Source organism: Dendrobates tinctorius, unplaced genomic scaffold (assembly GCF_039654945.1).
Source record: "Dendrobates tinctorius isolate UK_male_01 unplaced genomic scaffold, ASM3965494v1 ptg000007l, whole genome shotgun sequence".
Lineage (NCBI taxonomy): Eukaryota > Metazoa > Chordata > Amphibia > Anura > Dendrobatidae > Dendrobates > Dendrobates tinctorius.
The window spans coordinates 12,932,619-12,945,835 of record NW_027361675.1 but is presented as its reverse complement, the minus strand read 5'-3'; the positions used below and the strand labels follow the sequence as shown (position 1 = coordinate 12,945,835).

At 41.3% G+C, this 13,217-nt stretch overlaps 1 protein-coding gene across 5 annotated transcripts in view; it reads right to left on the bottom strand.

Moving 5' to 3' along the window:
* The window catches only part of INPP5B (inositol polyphosphate-5-phosphatase B), a 123,158-nt gene that overhangs the window by 89,295 nt on the left and 20,646 nt on the right, over positions 1 to 13,217 (bottom strand). For all 5 annotated transcript variants that reach the window (XM_073572039.1, XM_073572045.1, XM_073572025.1 and 2 more), the window contains 4 exons: positions 10,382 to 10,472; positions 6,673 to 6,840; positions 6,384 to 6,485; positions 3,269 to 3,383 (listed from right to left, as the gene is read on the bottom strand). In XM_073572039.1, the coding sequence (XP_073428140.1) occupies positions 3,269 to 3,383; positions 6,384 to 6,485; positions 6,673 to 6,840; positions 10,382 to 10,472 (476 nt within the window). The remainder of the gene's footprint in view (positions 1 to 3,268; positions 3,384 to 6,383; positions 6,486 to 6,672; positions 6,841 to 10,381; positions 10,473 to 13,217) is intronic.

The window sequence follows — 13,217 nt, the reverse complement described above, 5'->3', positions numbered from 1 at the left end:
TATTGCCCTATACCTTCAATTTGGCTAGTTTATTGCCCAATTAGGCTGGTTTATTGCACTCTTGTAAGCATGTAATAGCCGCATTATTGTATTTAGCACTTTTATACCATTGCGGTTCTATCAGTAATCAGGCTTGCATCCTTGTGGCTTTTTTTTTTTTTTTTTTGCTTGCAAGGGAATTATGAGAGTATTTCAGTTATCATGCATACATGTAGCATTGTTGCCTGCCTAGGGTGCGGTTATTTGTGTGTGTTATGTCCCCCCTTCATATTAACATAGAACTTTTTCATAAAAAATTTCTTTTGTGAAACCTTTTACTACTGTATGTCATAATAAAGTTTTGGAATTTTAGGCATTGCTTCCCTTTCGTGTTGGATGTATTTATTAGCCAGTGTTTGGTCTTCTATCCTCTATTTTTTGAGCTAAGAGACAAATAACTCATCACTTAAGAAATTTAATATATTAACCCTTTCATCTACTGGGAGAAAAGAGCATTGTTGAGAATCTGTGTCATTTTGACAATTGTTGTTGCTATATCATGTTTTGCATGGATATGTATGCTCTTATTTCACTTGCCCACACTCTCTACATTGGTGTTTAACTGTTTTTATGATGCACTTGGTTTTCCTGGCATTTGTATTAACAATAAAAGTCTATTTTGCATATTTAAATTCAGCTGTGAGTGCGCTTACTTTCTGTGCTTCTTTTTCTTTGTTTTTCTTCTGGTATCTCTGGCACTGTGCTGCACCCAGCAGTTATTTAGGTGTTAAATACTGTGGTGCCCACCCAACACACATATATAATGTAGGTTAAAATATGTCATCTCTAAATAAATTCCTTGAGGGGGGATAACTCCCTTTTAGAAGCGTTCTCTCTTCAGAGTTGCTGCAAATTTAACATTGAGAAAGCAAATTATTCCATCAAATTTTCTGTCCTGTCATGTGCCCAAAAGCGGTTTCTGACCACATATGCAATCACTCCTAAGTGATTCTGGACTATTATAGATTGTAAACATGAAACTTTGTCTCATCTCACATTGCAATTGCTTCCAAGCACTGGAGGGGTTCATAAATTCACGAAATCGGGTTTGAATACTTGGAGGGCTGCAGTTTGCAAGATAGAGTACATCACTGGAGGGAGGGTGGGTGGTGGTTTGGAATATATAAGCCTTGCAAAACAGTTTTGGAAGTTTTCTTAAAAACAAAAAAAATTATGCTAATTTTATAAGCCTTATAACAACTCCAAAAACTAACACAAAAAAAAAAAAAGGGAGGTGCCCATGTAAATAAAACACGGCGATTGTTATTTTTTAGCTATTCTGAGTGGTATAAGTATTTGGCTTATAAGCAGAAGAATTAAAAGATTACTAACTTTCCAAATTTTCATTGCGCTTTAGATTTTTTTTTTTTATAAATAAATGCAAATCATATTGACATAAATTTAACAGTAACAAAACACAACGGCCCCGATTCATTAAATCGATTATGTAATAAATCTAGAGTTAAAGGGGTTGTCCGGGCTTTTCACATAATCTCAGTACATATCTGGGCTGCAGATTTATGACAATAAGTAATTTACTTTCTGTCACTAGTTTGCACGGTTTTCTAGATATTCTGAACAGAACGTCAAAGGGGGGGGGTGTTACGGCATTGAAATGAGAACTAGTCGTAACCTCCTACTCTACTCCAAACATGCCCTCTATAGCAACAACCCCACCCTCCATAGCTACAGGCCCTCCCTGTCCACATGAAGAAGCAATCATCACACAGTAAGGAATTCTTCCCCTCCAGCAGCCTCAGTGCAGAGAGCAGCTGCTCCTCCCCCAGACACACACTGAACAGTTATCTATGGAAAGTGAAACCAGTGAGGAGGAGGGAAAATCGTCCTGTATTCTAATCTGCACAGGGGATGGCAGTCACTGATGTAATCTGTTGTGTGACAAAGCCTCTGCTGTGTGAATGAGACAGCTCTGTGTCACTGATGTCTTCACACAGCAGCAGATTCGGTGCAGTGTATGTGTGAGCACTGTGTCTCTAATGACACAAATACTGATGGGAGCAGCCTGTCCAATCAGCAGCTGTAACAGTGTGAAGTGTTGGGGGGTGTATGTATGTATGTATTGTGCTGCTTTCACAAATACAGGATCACTGCTGTGTTCTTTCCAATGCTGGAATAATGATAAAGATGAGTGCTGGTGCAGTTTACTGCCAGCCAATGAGTGGGCAGTGGGTGGTGCTGGTCACTGGAGCTTGCTGGGAGTTTGGTGGAGCTTCACACATACACTGCACCAAATCTGCTGCTGTGTGAAGACATCAGTGACACAGAGAAGTCTCATTCACACAGCAGAGGCTTTGTCACACAACAGATTACATCAGTGACTGCCATCCCCTGTGCAGATTAGAATACAGGACGATTTTCCCTCCTCCTCACTGGTTTCACTTTCCATAGATAACTGTTCAGTGTGTGTCTGGGGGAGGAGCAGCTGCTCTCTGCACTGAGGCTGCTGGAGGGGAAGAATTTGTTACTGTGTGAGGAGGAATAGGCTTCTTCATGTGGACGGGGAGGGCCTGTAGCTATGGAGGGAGGTGTTGTTGCTATAGAGGGCATGTTTAGAGTAGAGTAGGAGGTTACGACTAGTTCTCATTTCAATGCCATAACACACCCCCCCTTGGACGTTCTGTTCAGAATATCTAGAAAACCGTGCAAACTAGTGACAGAAAGTAAATTACTTATTGTCATAATTCTGCAGCCCAGATATGTACTGAGATGTGAAAAGCCCGGACAACCCCTTTAACTAGGAAAAGCATAAAAATGTTTCCACAACGAAGACTTTTTGCATTTTCAAACCAAATTTGTGCAGCTCTGCCAAAATGGACTGATCTTGGACAGGACGGGATGCGGGGTACTTTTCACCAGAAAACTTTACTGGGACTGGAGGAAGATTTGTTGCAAGGTGCGTGCCACTTTTTAGACTTGTCTCCTAATGAATCAGCTGTGTTTGACTCCAACACGTTCCCTCATCAAGTGTGGCATAATTCACACTGGACTTGATAAAACAGTGGGATATGTGGAAGCCTTTTAAAAAAACGTATTACAACCAACTGACATGTCAGATTTGTAAATGAGGCTGTGTCAAGGAGAGAACTAGGAGCTATAGGAAAAAGGCTAATGGCTGATGTATATATACATACATGATACAAATATATACTCCAACACAGAGAAGCAAACTGTTCGTTATGGCACTTTGAAATCATTATTTTTCTTCTACCTTTGCATATTTGGCTCCAGGGTGTAGCCCCTCGGAGACGGCTTTAAACCATTCTTCTTCCTTAGGCGTGTCATTGAAGAAAAATGCTTCCTTGCTTAAGTCAAGCTCTTGAAATCTGGGAGGGAGAGGAAGCTTTGATTTTCATGTTACAAACAGAATCACAGTCAATGGGATTTCACGACAGTTAATAGGAACGCACTGCTGGCTATGGCTCTTGGTGGATGTGCACGCAGGAGTTCAAGCCCCTCAGCTAAGGGGTTTACTTTTTTGATAAATTCCAGTTGTATTCCTGCAGTGAGTCTATTTGCTTTCCTGCCCAGCACCTTGATCTTTTACCACTGTGTTTGGTTTCTGGAAGATTACTTGTTCCCTTTGTTTTGGTTTTTTTTTTTCCTTCTACGTTTTCCCTCTCTACCCAATATGATCACGTTTTCGTTTCTCACCCTGGGTTTTCGTATCATACTTTACGCTTTCCTCTTCTGTTGTTTGCAGTATGTTACAGCCTGGCCTCTAGTCCCTCAGGAAGTAACACCCGAATGTCCTTTTATGTAGCTAGGTCCAAGGAGGTGTTTTTAGCTGCGCGGCTAGGACCTTTCTAGTCTGTACAGGGACAAGATGGGCCTAGGTGCGGAGTCTCCCGGTGGTTGAATCTCCATTTTTCCCATTACCCATGTGTGAGTGTGTAATAAACCATCTGCATCATACAAAATCTAACTTTTATTACACTTCCATACAACGCAGTCTGGTCCTATGGGCGTCACTGGTCTTCCTTTGGTGCCTCCTTCTCTCCAACAGCACGGTCCTCCTGCCTTGCTCCATGTGGATGACGTGTCGTATGTCATCCACACAGTGTCCCCCAATCGTGTGTCACATGAAGCAGGGCAGGCGGACCGCACTTGTGACGAGAGAGGAGGCCAAAGGAAGTACAGTGACGCCCATCAGACTGGACTGCACGGTATGGGGTATAATAAGAGTTACATTTAGTACTATGAAAAGAGAATTGGGGCCATATGTATAGTTTACTAAAATACTGTATGAGGCATTAAAATGTGATGGCCGTACTTTATATTGGGAAAACCTGGTGACCGGTTCCCTTTAACTCTCTTGAAATCCCATATTATATTATATTATATATATATATATATATATATATATATATATATATATATTATTTTACACACAGTTTGGGCCACAAATACATGGACAGTGTCCGAATTATGGAGTTATGGACACTGCATGCCACCATTTTTTATTTAAAATGAAACAACTGAGATTAAATTGAAGGGTAGACTTTCAGGTTTAAATCAAGGGGGTTGAAACAATTAGCAATTGCAATCATTTTTCTACAAAGGCCTCATTTCAGGGGCTCAAGGTAGTTGGCCAAATTAACTTTACTATAAATAAAATGCTTATTTTAATATTTTGTAGAGAAACCTTTTGCAGGTAATGACTGCCTGAAGTTTGGAAGCCATGGTCGTCACCAAACACTGGGTTTCCTCCTTTGTGATGCTTTGCCAGGCCTTTACTGCAGCTGACTTCAGTTGTTCCTTCTTTGTTGGTCTTTCTACCTTAAGCTTTTTCTTAAGTATGTGAAATGTTCGATGGGGTTGAGATCTGGTGGTTGACTAGACCATTGAAGAATTTTTCACTTATTTCCCTTAAAAAAAAACAAAAAAAACAAAAAAAAAAAAAAAAAAACCACACTCCTGGGCTGCTTTCACAGTATGCTTGGAGTCATTGTCCATTTGTACGGTGATGCACTGTCAAATCAACTATACTGCATTGGGTTGAATTTTAGCAGATAGTATTGCCCTGTACAGTTCAAAATTCATCTGACTTCTGTCTTCAGTCACATTATCAATAAGCACTAGTGACTCCGTGCCAATGGAAGCCATACATGCCCATGCCATCACACTGCCTCCATCATATTTTACATAGGATGAGGTGTGCTTTGGATTATGAGCCGCTCCAAACTTCTCCATCAATCTGGAACAGGTTGATCTTAGTTTCATCTGCCAAAGAATGATTTTCAAGAACTTGACTGGCTTTTTAGATGTGTTTTGGAAAAGTCTAATGTGGCCTATTTTTTTAGGCAGATTAATGATTTGCTTTCATGAAGTCTCTTTATGGTAGCCTAACATATTGAACCATCTACTTCCCTGGAGAGTGTTCTTGACTTGAGTGGATGTTGTGAAGGGGGGTTTTTCTTCATCATGAAAAGAATTCTGCGATCATCCACCACTGTTGTCTTCTGTGGATGTCCAGGCCTTTTTGAGTTCCCAAGCCCACCAATGTTATTTTTATAGAATGTGCCAAACTTTTGATTTGGCCACTCCTAACATTTCTGACATTTCCTTGATGGATTTCCTCTTTTTTTCCAGCCTAATGATGGTCTGTTTCTCTTCATTTGAAAGCTCCTTTGACCGCATTTTGTGGGTTCACAGCAACAGCTTCCAAATGCAAAATGTCATACCAGGAATCTGCTCCAGACCTTTTACTTGTTTAATCGATGATGAGTTACAGAGGGAATAGCCCATGCAGTCCATTAAAGAGCCTTTGAGATACCATATTTTTCGGATTATAAGACACTCCGGATTATAAGACGCACCCCAAGTTTTGAGGAGAAAAATTGGAAAAAAATGTATTTTCTAATAAAATGGTGGTGCTTATAATCCATGCGTCTTATTGTTTAACAGGGGTGGTGGCTACGGTGAAGTGGGGTCCCAGGGTTGCTTTTAGAGGAGGCAAGAGTGGAGCGCTGCAACAGGCCACAGGCTGGGATGAGGGGGTGTTCCGATGTGCGGCGCGCCACTGCAGGTGTCCGGTGCTGCCGTAGGGGGGCTCTGCCGACATTTTGTGAAAGGCCAGAGCCCCCGGAAGTTCCATGGTCTCCTCCTGTGCGGTGGACTCTGGGAAAATGGCCACTGGGGGGGGCCGTTTATGCACAGATGAGATCTTGGCACCAAGATCTCGGGAGATAAGATTTCAGCGCTGAGAGTCTAGAAGCCCAGTTTTAGCACATGAAATACCTTGTAAACAATATGCTTCACCTATAAAAGATTCTTCATACAAATCCAATATCTTTTAAGTATATAAATAGACTTTTAGAACATACCCAATACAATACACATCAGGTGGCTCAGGATCCACCCTGAGCCAAGGTTGCAAGTTCTCTTTTGGGGACTGTCCATTGATATTATATGTTCCAACAAAAAACCTATAAATAAACATGAAAAATCTGGTTAAACTGTAAACATATTATAATTAGGACTGTCATTGGGATGAAGCTTCCTATATTACTTGAGATTACTTTTATGTTGGGCACGAATACTAAAATTAACCCATGATATAACAAATATTCTGATATTTTGCCAAAATCAAAATACAGTTTACATTCACGGTACCTAAAGTCTTGAATGGATGTATAGGTTGGTTCTTTCTTTAAGAGTTCAGACTTTATCAAGTTGTCCCGCAGACCAAATTTGGGGAAGGGTAACATTTCCACTTTGTTAGTAGAGATCACATCTGCTGCTCGGACCATGTCGGTAATGTCAGATCTCGTTTTATGAAGTCTGAGATTAGAAAACGAATATTAAAAAAAAAGAGGAAAACAAAAACCACACAGGGTCATAATTTAACTGGTAAACTTCAGACATAAACGAAAGGAGATGCACGAAAGCTAGTGCAAAGAACAATAAATTGTTGCCTGTAGAAATCACCAGCACTAGACAAGTTACTGTACTGCTTGTGCTCATTTCACGTACAGAAATGAAAGGAGGCAGGTTATAGATTATAGAAGGCACGTCCTGACTCCAAGCGGGTGACAGATGATTGCTTTATTGTAACTATTTGGAAAGTGAAAAAACGGTTCCTTCTATCTGGAAGCTTGAAGGGAAGATTTTAGAAATCGATACCATATTAACAAATTGTGAACTCCGTACATCTGTCCTGTACAACATTTAAAGGCAACTGGTCACCAGATTTTTTGCAATGTAAGCCGAGAGCTGCATGATGTAGGGACACAGACCATGATTCCAGCAATGTGTCACTTACTGGTCTGAATGCTGTCAATTTGATACAATCACTGGTTTCTCTGCTGAAGATCTAGCAGTACTCAAGAATGCTGAGCCCTGTACAACTGCATCCCACCCCTGATTGGCAAATTTGTGTACACTATGTATAAGCAGAAAGCTACTAATCAGGGGTAGGGGCCTGACTACATAGAGTGGCCAACTAGGAGGTATGTGACAACTAGTCATGCAGTTATAATCTCCTGCTAATAAAACACTGATTTTATTGACACAGCAACACACAGCCCAGTAAGTGACACATCCCTGGAATCAGGCTCTCAGCCCCTACATCATGTTGCTCTCAAATTACACAGCAAAAGCTTGCTGACAGATACCATTTAATATTTAATCAGGACAACTTAATGCCCCGTGATAGATCAAATAAAATAAAGCCATTTTTACATTGTTATAGCACACCTGCTGTTTTCCTGATTTTTTTCTCAGAACATTCACCTAATGAGTTCAGTGCTGATGAGAAGGCGGATGCTTTTTAATTGACTGGTCTTTATATTAATCTATTAAATAGCAAGAATTACTGGACTGACCGTGAAACCGAGCAAATGCGATCATCGGCACTGGACACATTGCGTGAATGTTTATGGATGAACTACGTATATTAGGGGGATCCACAACATGTATATAACAGAATTGGCTATATTATCACCTGCTCACATAATCCAATGTGTCCAACAACAGATCTGATTATACGTAATGCAGCAGTAGCAGGGGGAATAGGACATCCGCGCCCCCCACTTATAACATTCCATCCTAGAATCCGGTGGATGACTGGTGTACATATCCAGTATCTCACTGCATTCATGTGCAATGAAGCATTGATGGATATCCTGCAAGGTGACTCATTCGAAGATTTGGACATTATAAGGGCGATTTCAGTCACTCCTGCATTTGAGTGTACAATAACAACACAAATCCTGTGTGTGCGCTGACTTCGCAGTGCTTTCATCAGGCTGACCAGTGATCTGCAGTGGAATTCATCTGTGAAGGCAGCCAATGTTTGCTTTCCAGGAAAGATACACAACTGCTATATTCCACAACTGAATGTTGAGCTGAAACTAGAACCTGCCTTTCCATTCCTGTTTCTCCACCATCCCCTACACCGATTCCCTAGAACGGCGAAAATTATACTTTTAGATATCAGTAAACTGCAGGCCATGATTATTTAAATACCAGCAGGACTTGAGAAAAACGGATAGTGTTCCTTCATTAGGTTTCACCCTAAATGTACAGCCGTTGGGGTATGTTCACATGACAAGTTTTCAGCATTATTTGTTAATGAAGCCAAAACTTTCACTTTTGGTAGTAAAATTGCTGCAAGTAGCTGCATTTTTCATGCGTGATTTGTCTTGAGTACATGTTAATAAAGTTAAGCTTTTACAGAGTTTTCCCTTTCAGCAGGGAAAATCCACAGCAGAAACGGACATCCTGCAGATTTTCCCAAAAAGCTGCTGTGCGCCAACTGCTTTCCAAAACAAGGTGCGTGCATCAGATTTCTGAAATCTTATTGCTTTTGCTGGTATTGTAAAACTTATTTTCCATTGAAAACACGCCACATGTGAACATATCATTAACTATTATATTGCAGAACTGCTCAATTAAAGTGAACAGGCTATCGGATGCATGCTGCCCAATCGGAGGGCAGCACATATCAGGCACTGGCTGTACGATCTCGGCAAGAAGGGTTTGACTCTCAAATGCTGCAGCATTTCAGAGGAAAGCATGCTTTTAATAGCCACCGGGGACCAAGATGCATTATAGACTAGTCGGTAAGGCAGGTGCCCGTCACCCTCTCCCTGCCCGCTGCCCTGGATTGGCAGGTCTCTGCCTATGCTCGCAGTGGGCAGGGAGAAGCCTCCGGGGACCCATCTGTCCTACTAGTATGTCATGCAGCCCGGTCCACGGCGGCCATTAATACTATGTTTTTCTCTGAAAGGCCGCAGTATTTCATACCTGGCTGAGATCGTACAGCCAGTGCCTGATACATGCTGGTTGCTTTTAAAGTAGCACTTCGGAGACTTTTCTCCTGTGCTGGGGACAAGAGAAGAAGACAGTGACTGCTAAGTATTTGAATTGATGCACTGTGCACATAATTATGGATAATGTGCACATAAAAAAATAATCATATGAACACCTGTCCTAGGCTTCATTAGGGCAAATTGTGTCTTCAGAGAGGAAGACGACTAGAACTCTATTGCCACCAATTGGAAGTAGCAATCCTAAAAGTCAATATCAACCCCGGTCATGAGCCAAACCAGAATCTCACTAGAATTCAGGTCCTCTTTCACACTGAATAGGCAATTTGGATATTTAATTTCCCACAGGAGCATTGCATGGCCAATAAAGGCCGCGTTACACGCATCAATGTCCCAGCGATCCGACATGGATAGGATTGCTGGGACATCGTTAGCTGATCGCTGGTGAGCCGTCACAGACAGCCCCTCCAGCGATCAGGACCAGCGAGCAAGCTGGTTTCTAATGTAAACAGCGGGTATCTAAGAGCCGCGCGTCTCTTAGATACCCGATGTTTACACTGGAAATCAGCATGCAGCGTCGCTGATCGCTGGTCTCTCGCTGTCACACGCAGCGATGCATGCTGGCCAGCGGGAGACCAACGATCAAAAAAGGGCCCAGGACGATGGAGCGCGATCAGCGATACCCGGCAGGGGGGCCGGTCGCTGATCCATGTCACACCCTGCGAGATCGCTGCCGAGATTGCTGTGGTGTCACAAAATCAGCGATCTCGCTGGCGAAATCGCTGTGTGTGACGGGGCCTTAAATCTCGTTACCCTGGCATGTCACTCTCTACAATGAGAAAGCTTAGCCTTTAAACCTTAATCTAGTATTACACAATCTGTAAACGACATAGTGAATGATGGAGGTGAAAACTAAAAATTATCGGTATTTTGCAGCTATTCTTTCAGTGTGCTCATAAAGTCACATACTGCCATACTGATCCAGAAGTTTTTGGGTTTTTTTATAAAAAGTTAAAAAAAAAAAAAAAAAAAAAAAATTAAGTTTCCTATACCTGGGTAGAGTGTGTGGAGAGCGTGAAGGCTCAGGTCTCTGGGCAGTCTTCAACCACTGGCCGTTCTGCTGGAGCTGTTCAGGACTGTGCTCTGTGAAGGAACAGAAAGTCTGTGAACCTGCCATGAACATGATGCCCTGACAACCAGGCTGGCGCTGAAGGTTTAGTGATTTACCTTTACAGCCACACCATGTACCCAGTACATTAACACCATCAGGAAAACTATAGTTGGGAAGGAACAGCCTTTGTAGTGTCATTCCTTGCTATAAATCACATTAATGGGATTATGGAAAGCTCATTACCGAGATGTCTGACTACATTATTGAACAGATGCGGCCATTATTATTGCTAAAAAGATAAAATAAGGGTCACTTCTACAAATACAAAATCAAAAATTTCAACTCGCCCTTGATTAAAGGGAATCTGTCACCCCTTTTTTTTTTTTAATATGAGCTGCCGGCAATGCCATCAGGGACTTATCTATAGCATTCTGTAATGTGTAGGTAAGCCCCCCCCCCCATGTAACCTGAAAGAGAAGTTAGGAAAAGAGTTAGGGTACCGTTACACTTAGCGATGCACCAGTGATCCCGACAACGATATGGATCGCTGGTGCATCGCTAAGTGGTCGCTAGTGAGCTGCCACACAGGCAGATCTCACTAGCGACATAGCAGGGGTCGCTACTTACCTGTCAGACGAGGCGATCCTGACGTCCTCCTGTCGGCGCCACAAGACGCGCCCGACGAGAAATTATCCAGGACGTTCTCGTGCGACCAGCGATGAGCAGCAGGGGAGCGGTCGGAGGTATCAGACATAGCAATATCGCTAGCAATATCGCTGCTACGTCACAAAATCGGTGACGTTACAGCGATATTGCTAGCGATATCGCTATGTGTAACGGGGGCTTTAGATTATACTCACCTTGGCGTCCGATCCGATGTATGTAGTCTCTATAGATACAATTTCATATTAACAGTTAATCCACTACTGTATAATTTGCAAGGTGGTAGACAGTGAAATAAGGAGTGTTGACAATCGCATTTTGTTTTAATTTTAACTTTGTCTATTTTTTATTATATATCAATAAAGATTTAGGTTTCAGTATACTCTGGTTGTTGGGCTTTTTCCGGTGCCGGCATTCATATCCTAATATCACGGCCAATACATAGAGCACAAGTAAAATTTGGAATTATTTACTAAATACTAGTTACAAATTTTAACATCATAGAATCCTGCTAAAGCGAATGTAATGGTACATACTAAATGGCTCTGTTGTAAATGAGAGTATAGGTAAAAGTCATACTATGAATCCCCAACACTGATGTCATGGATTATAATGTATCAGGATAGAACACTGATGGGCTGCCTTTTAGAGAGAAATTGAAATACGCCACTGTGAAAAAAAAAAAAAATCAGCTACACAGATCAGATATACAGTAGATTACATACAGATTGATTAATTTTAGTAAAAACACTTTGTATGCTAGAAATGGATGAGAGTACACCAATATAAACTCCCATGTGATCAGTTACAGAAAGGAAAAACACACACACACTATATATATATATATATATATATATATATATATATATATATATATATAACACACACACACACACACCTGTGCCCAAACCCCAAGCAGAATGAATCAGACAATGGCGAGCTTATAGCATTCACATATATCTCCCTTGTCCCTCGAGCAATCACCAACAGGTTTCCCGCTATGAAGTGTGCACTGGAAGAGACCTCTCAGTCATAAGGGGCATGGCGGGCAAAAACCAACTGGGGACCACATTGTACTGGACTAGTCTAAAATTTCAGAATGAAACATACTTGACTACAAGCTACCTGAGCTACATTTCATTGATACCATCTTCATTTCACAAATGTGCTGCTTTATATTGAAAGAACATGCTACTATCACCATTTAGATGTGCATTTTTTCTAAATGCATGGTGCCTACAGTGAAATATGGTGGTGGCTGTATCCTTATATGGGGTTGCATGAGTGATTTTGTTGTCAAGGAGATACATTTCATTGATATCATCATGAATTCTCAGATGTACTGCTCTATATTGAAAGAGAAGATGATACCATCAATCCATGTCCTCAGTAAATGTGCATTTTCCAATAAGGCTATGTTCACATGTTGCGGGTTTTTTGTCAGGAAAAACCTGCTCAAAGAAAAAAAAAAACATTTTGCAATGTTTTTGTTGTCTTGAGCATGCTGATAAAGTTTAGTGTCCCCAAAAAACTTGTAATGAGCTTATGGTTTTTGCACCAAAAACGGATGCCTGCGTTTTTGCACTTCCTCATTTCTTTCTATGGGTGAAAAAACACTGAAAAATGACATGCTGCTTTTTTCAAAAAACAGTTTTTCAAATCAGTCAGAAAAAAATGTGAGCATGAGATTTTTGAAATCTCAGCCTTTGCTGGTACGTAAAAAGCAGACTAAGATTTGCAATTAAAAAATGCAGCAGAAATGCAGAATGAAAAAAAAAAAAAAAAAAAAAGGGTGAAACTGATTCAGTGGCCAAATACTGTAGGTCTCCTGATCTCAAAACACCTATGGCGAATTCTGAAGAGCCAAGTTGAGCATCACTCTCCAACCAGCATCCAGACTCTACAAGAGGTCATTCTTGAAGAATGGAAAAAGCCGGATTACTTACCGGTAATGCTCTTTTAATGAGTCCACGACAGCACCCACTGGAGGTATCGGATCCGCCCATTTGGAACAGGAAACCCTACAGGAAAGATAAAAGGGGCGGTCCGCCTTTCCTCCTCAGTTTTACGTTTCAGAGTACCAGAAGGACCGCCAAGGATTAGGCAATGTTCTC